This window comes from Austrofundulus limnaeus, unplaced genomic scaffold (assembly GCF_001266775.1).
Source record: "Austrofundulus limnaeus strain Quisiro unplaced genomic scaffold, Austrofundulus_limnaeus-1.0 Scaffold0, whole genome shotgun sequence".
Classification (NCBI taxonomy): domain Eukaryota; kingdom Metazoa; phylum Chordata; class Actinopteri; order Cyprinodontiformes; family Rivulidae; genus Austrofundulus; species Austrofundulus limnaeus.
This window is the reverse complement of record NW_013952402.1, coordinates 2,783,640-2,790,485: the sequence shown is the minus strand read 5'-3', so window position 1 is coordinate 2,790,485 and position 6,846 is coordinate 2,783,640. Positions and strand designations below refer to the sequence as shown.

General features: G+C 36.5%; 1 protein-coding gene across 4 annotated transcripts in view; it reads right to left on the bottom strand.

Moving 5' to 3' along the window:
• Positions 1–6,736, bottom strand: part of khdrbs2 (KH domain containing, RNA binding, signal transduction associated 2) — a 110,149-nt gene extending 103,413 nt beyond the window's left edge. For 2 of the 4 annotated variants that reach the window (XR_001310462.1, XR_001310464.1), the window contains exon 1: positions 6,313–6,736. Coding sequence is in view for 1 of the 4 variants with exons in the window: in XM_014011380.1 (XP_013866834.1) it covers positions 6,313–6,403 (91 nt within the window). In the remaining 3 variants the exon portion in view is untranslated. The remainder of the gene's footprint in view (positions 1–6,312) is intronic. The other 2 variants (XR_001310472.1, XM_014011380.1) reach the window with 2 other exon arrangements.
• Positions 6,737–6,846: the final 110 nt, after the last annotated feature.

Here is a 6,846-nt window from a genome sequence, read left to right as displayed (position 1 = left end):
GTTCTTGCATGAGGCCCATTGTTACTTGTTGGGTCCCAGTCATGTTAATAATCTTTACTTTTTCAAACCAGCAGTTTTCGTATTTGATGAGGTTTTTTTTTTTTGATGACTTACCAGCTAATGCTGAAGTTCTGCCTGTCTTAGGAAGCAAGCCTGTGTTAATAAACTTGTTCTGTTTTTTGGAGCTCCTTGTCCCCGCCTCATGAGTCGCACACCCCCGAGCACCACACCTGACACAGTCTAAAAAAAATTATAGCATTTGAGGCTAAAACTAAGTAACTAACTAATTTAACTAAGTTKAAACTAACTAATAAGCTTTACACCTCTGACCAAGTTTTGAGCTAGATYAAAGGTAGTGGAAAATTTAACACAGGCAGGTGTATTTTCTGAATACACAATTCAGTCACACTTAGTTATAACAAATGATGAAACCTAAACATTAAGTAGAGATACAGATTCATTTGCATTATTTGTAACATAGATAGGCACCGATGACCATAGTTTCTTCTTTATAATCTTATACATCCTATAGGGATGAACATAAAGAATGCATCAATCTAAAATACACTAACAGCTAGCGCACTGCATTCACCAAAGGAAAACAAAGAACTTTGGTAATTATGAGATCCGGATCTCATAATTATGAGATAAGGTCTCATAATTATGAGATAAGGTCTCATAATTATGAGATAAGGTCTCATAATTACAAGATAAGGTCTCATAATTATAAGATAAGGTCTCATAATTATGAGAAAAGAAGTGATGAGGAGTACTCCTTGCAGATCTCGCAGGACTGAAACAGGACCAAGTGTGTGCTCTCTGTGTACACACAGGACGTAATACAGCACCGGACAGATCTTTGGGACACCACTGAGCCAGCCTGGGTGCATTTCAGATGAATTAGCTACTTATAAGCATCCCTGACTGGTTTAATTGCTCCTGCAGGAAGAGAGCGACTTCCAGGCTTTTCGCCTGAACAGATCCAAGGACTTAAGACGCCTGCGCAATGTCGACATACTATTAATGCCATCCAAACTCAAAACAAACTCAGTATTTCCCAGTGTCTCATATCAAGAGGAAATGAAAGCATATCAAATCTGGAACTGTCCACTTTTCCTGCAGCGTAGATCAACTACGACTCTCCATAAATTTTCTTATGATTATGAGATCAGGATCAGCTTTATGATACTTCTTTCTCAACTATTGCCAGGCAATATTTTTTATTTATTTATTTATTTATTTATTTATTTTTGTAATAAGATTTTTGATCATATATTACTCAAGCTCAAAAATGACTCTTTTCCTCATGCATTTTTAAACTTTTTGATTTGAGCCTGCGCTGTGCTTGAAAATAAAACAGTGTGGATGTCACAGCACAGAGTGTCAGTCGGCGGGCCAGCTGCTGCTGGTTTGGGGGTCATAATTGAAAATAATGAAGGCGTAATTTTTGACGCACATCATATGACATTTGTGTATATTGCCCTTCAGGAAATAACTAGGTGTGCCACGACCAGATGCCAGCATTAAAAAAGAAGAGGGTAACGAAAATAGATAAACGGACAAATACGATATGTATAATTAAATTGGGGATATTAGAAAAAAAAATGTAATATTACTTATGAATACTGCAATGACGAAAACATTGCAATAAGCATGTATTTTACCAACTTCTGTTCTGTCATCACAACATTTCCTGTGTTTTAGCATTTCATCCACTATCATTGAAAATGAATGCAGACAATGAGAGGCCAACAGACTAACCAAATAGTATTAACAAACATGATTTACTAACTATATAAATGAATGGACAATGAACTARAATAAATGATGCCAAAAAGGCACTAAAATGAGTGTACATTTTAGCCACACATACAATAATTTTAGTTATTTTCCCCCTTCATCTGCCAGTGCCTGTCTCTTTGTCCATCATATACRTCCTTTCTGTCTCCCTGTCTGCTTATTAGGAATCCCAGAGGTTTTTATACGGAGCATGTTGGCGAGTCTTACCAAGAAAACCTGTGGGATCTATTAAAGACTTGCCTTTCTTGTCTCTGACTTCCACCCACTATAAAAACAAATGCACTGTTCTTTAACGAGAGGAAGCTAAAGTGCAGGAAGGAGCTGATTTTTATCTGTCAGTCTGGACAGTCATTAGCTTCATGCTACACTGAAATGAACTGACATGTTGGAAAAGAAATGGCATTTTTTAAAAACTGGTTGGCTGCCAAGCACAGTCTATTCATTACATACAGCAGAAAGTTGTAAAATAATCTTGTTTGCCTTGCTTGCTTTGTATTTTAGAAATGTATACAGAATTATACATAGATTATAACATATATTATAACACCCAGCCTTCCAGAAGTGTATGGAGGACCGAAACTGGCATAATTAAAAATAAAAGCAGAAATACATAAAATGACAAACAAACAAATAAATAAATAAATACAATTAAAAGCACCAATTACATTAAAAAAGAGAACTTAATCTCATGTTTAATAAGTTAATGCATATATTTTTGCCAGCTTAGTTCCAATAAATTATATATTTTAGCACATAAATTACATTTTAGTTTTTCAAAATACATATTTTTTGTTTTTCCTTTTACTTGTAGATGCATTTGTGTCTACATGATTATATTTAATTATTTGTTATATTTTTTCCCACGAGTCTTTTTATTTTGTTGTGTTGCTTTTGCATTTCTCTGTCTCCTGCCTTTACATTACTCCATGCATTTCTGCCTCATTATGCAAATAAGGTGGGCGGACCTTGAGTCAGCTCATCTCCTATTGGTCAACAGACAGGAAGCAGCAGGACCCATGTGCAGATCTACTGTGAATGCTTGTGCTGCCTCAGTTTAGTTTAAAGTTTAGTTAAAAATAAAYGCACATGTAAGTGTTTTTTCTCCTTGCCTTTYTTTAAACTACACRTTAAACTTTAAGCTATTTWCTTATTTGTCCTTTTTATGTATTTCTGCTTTTATTTCTAATTATGTTAGTTTTGGTCCTCCATAGTAGTGAAGCCTATTTGTAAAGCATGTTTTAAATAAAGGAATGGAGTTGTTGCACCTAAAAACAGATAAAAGCAAAAATAAGTGCACACTRCTAAATCAAAAATAAAACAAGTAAATTCAACAATTAAGACCATAAGCAAATAAAAATAATTAAACCCATTAGTAAAAGGTCAAATTAAACTGAAAGTTTAGTTTGAAGAATGTGCTTTCAGTCTGCTTTTAAAACAGGACATTGTTCTAAAAGACCTGAGTTTCAGGGAACAGAACCATAATGACTGAAGCCACCATAAGCCAGTTTTAAATCCGTTCTCGTTATGGTGAGAAGACCTTTAGTGTGACCTTAAGAGTCTATCTGAAGTGTATTCAGCGAGAATTTCAACACCATAGGAGCGAGCCAGGCAATTCAATCTTTAAAAGAAAAATCTTTAAATGGAAAAGAGGTTAAGAAAGGAGTAATATGCCAGCGCTTTTTCTTTTTTCTTTTTAAGTAATAATCTGGCGAACGTGTTATYATTTAAAGGCCTAGTGTTTCTTGATGTAATGCATATCATAWAATCGTTTGAATTATTTGCATCAAATCATATTGAAATATGATAATTGTAAAGCTAGATGTCTTGAATTTATTTTTATTTGTCCATCAAACTCATACGGGRATTTACAAACAGCTGAGTCAACAGTTATTTGCTTGAAATTTGCAAATTAATCAGAATTCGGCTTTAAGAAAGTCCTGGACACTGAGCTGCTACGAAGGCTTTGTCCCAAACTCTTACCCTTATAAATCTGCCCAAAAGAAGACAAACGATTTTCAGAGATGACATAATTTATTCCCTAACGGTTAATAATTCACTTTATAAATATAGAGACGTTAACTGCGACCYCATTAAATCCCCGTTCTGCGGTTTATTGTCCATGATGTGAATAATGCAGGATTACATGGTCTTTCTGTTCTGTGATAAATAACTGTGAATCTATTAATCTGTGGATGTGGTTCATCTTGCTGTCCTGAGATATGAATGAATCTACATTTTCAATGAGCACAAACTGACAAAAGAGCCTGGTGAGGCAGGGTGAAATCATCATCTTTACTCTATATCCTGCCTACATGTTTGACTGTTTTCCAGCCAGAAGAGGAAAACAGGAGCTTTTTCATGGAAATTCACTCTCCTATAATGCAATGTGTCCGTTTGTATTGTACAGCTCCGCCCTGCATCGTTAATTAGGGTTAAGTGAAGTCCATGACTGACTCATGAAGAAAAATGCTCCAACAGACTGAGATGAATATTAAAATTGGGGGGAAAAAATGTAGTGGGTGAGCACTGACATAACATTTTTAGTGCTCATTAGCACATTTTTTTTTATTCTGTGTATGTGAGTCAGCCTCGAGTGAAGCTGGCAAAATGCAGTGTGTAACAGATGAACCCATCTGCACCCCAGTTAGTGTCAAACGTGGCGCTGTCAGGTGTCTCATCAACACATTTCAACAGGAAAGCTCAAAGGAGCCCAAGCAGCAGACCACAAGCACCCTGTCCAGCTGCAGCACATTAATCTAACACTAACACTGTGACTTAACACTTTTTCTTTCAGAGATGTCAAAAKGGTCATAAATAATTCATTTACGAGGGAAAAATGGTTTCGATCAGAGCAAACAATTCATAGAAAAAAATAGGAAGWATGAGCTGCAAAATATTGCTTTTACATTTATAGCAGATTYGTTTGGCTTTTAGTTTTCCTTCGTCATATCTGAGCAGATCTAAGTCACAGAATTTAAACATTAATCAAAGCAGTCATATGTTTATAACGAAAGRTGATCATTTGCCATTATAGCAAAGAGTTGCACTACACAAACACAAAACTTCTGAAGTAAATTATCAGATTTAAGAACTTGGATTTCTTTCGACGTCATTATTAATACTGAATAAAACCTCTRAGCAGTGATAAGATGTGATTTATGTAATGCAACTTCTGTCATGATGGGACTCACTTCCATTTGATTTAATTGCATAAATATCACCTTATCGTTAGGATGAGAAAGCCTACAGCCAAAATGTACTGCAGTAATGGCATTTATTGACTTTAATGTGTCTAAAACAGATTCACATTGAAGCAAGTTGTGCAAAATACAAGAATCTAAACTGCAAGMTTTTTTGCCTGTTTATTTCTTTAGCGTGGCTGAAATCAAGTTTCTGTTTTAAAGGGATAGTGCGGTGTTTTTTGTTATTTTTTGGAAGATGTTCTGTCAAATAATTATCACATCGGTCATAGTAGAGCACAAAGTAGGAAGAGAGCAGAAGTCAAGGCTAACGACTACCACCAACAAACTAAACAGTTTGAGCGGAGTTCTTTCATTTCAGAGAATAAAACTATAATCTGGAAAGGGATGTTAAAAATGCCAGATCAATGTTTATGTTTAAGAGAATGATAAAAGTTGGTTTGTTGAAGAAATAGGAAATAGTATAATGTGTATTCATATTTTTGTTCAAGGATTGTTGATTGATAGTTGATGTTTTTGTTACTTGAAGGTTTATTTTTTAAAGGGGCAGCTATACGATTTTTCTTTTTTCTGCTGCCTTTCATTTTATTTGTGATTTATGCTTAATTATTTTTTGCATATAGGATTTGTTATGTTTCAAAATGAAATGAATAAATAATTTAAACCTTCCCTAAACAAATGGTGTCATCCAAAAATAGAGTTTTAACATAAACTAACAGAAAGACATTTGGAAAAATAATGGAGTCAGCTTTCAAACTGCACCATTTGGTTTGTTTCATGATAGATTGTTTTATGCTTATTCAATGAGTTTTAAAGTTTTCTTGTGTARGTGCAAAATGTCTGTTTTTTCCAGCTATTTTTTTTTGTCTAAAATTTTAGTGATGCACAAATAATATTTTAAAAAAGAAAAGTCCCAACCTCCCAGAAAACAAGAAGACTCCAGTGACACAAAAAGTGTGATTGGTTCTCTCTCTATATTTTTTTTTTCAGGCAGTAATCCAGAACAGTTCTTTCAAGCTTTTCATTTCATTTTCTGGCAGCCAGACTGTGATCTTGGAGAGCAGGACTGTAGAGGTCAGGACTCTTAGACTTTAAGCACACTTTTACTTTCTGTGCTCACAGCATCTCTGCTCAAAGTTCTCCCAGGAGCAGAAGAAAAGTGTCCTTCAGTAGTGAAAGGTGATGTGCTGATAGGAACTGAAATAAAGTCACTGCACTCCTTCAAAATCCAAGGCAAGGCACAGAAAGATGAAGACAAAAAAAGAAAGAATCAATGTTTACTGAAAAGATGCAATAATAAAAAAAGGTTTACCTTCTGCAAGCAGGCGGAGCGCATGGACAAACGACGGGTCCAGGCTGTTTTTCTCAGCCACCAGCTCAGGTAAGCACTTCTCCGGATGCATAATGATCACAGCGAGCCTCTTCCACCCGCGGAGCAGGTGAGACGACGGGAGTGCGCAGCGTCCGAAAACAAAACTAACAATAATAATAAAATAAAACCTTCGCTCTCCTCCTGCGCTCTGATGGCTGCAGAGCCGTCTGTCTTGGCGTGGCCTATCTGAGCAAATAAATCAATTTGAAAACACCGCCAGAAAAGTCCAGTCGTCCCAGATTCCTGCTGGACCTGACTGGAGAAGTGAGCTGTGATTCAGAGGTGTGAGTCCATCTCCTCCTCCTCCTCCGCCGCTGCCTCTCCTCGGCGCGCCGCCAGTCTGTCAGCCTCCCAGGGTCTGCAGCTCGCGCTCCTCCCCGCCCCCCAGCAACATTATTGGCCACACTCTGGGACTGGCGTGAAGGAAGGAGAGAGAGAGAGAGAGAGAGAGAGAGAGAGAGAGAGAGAGAGAGA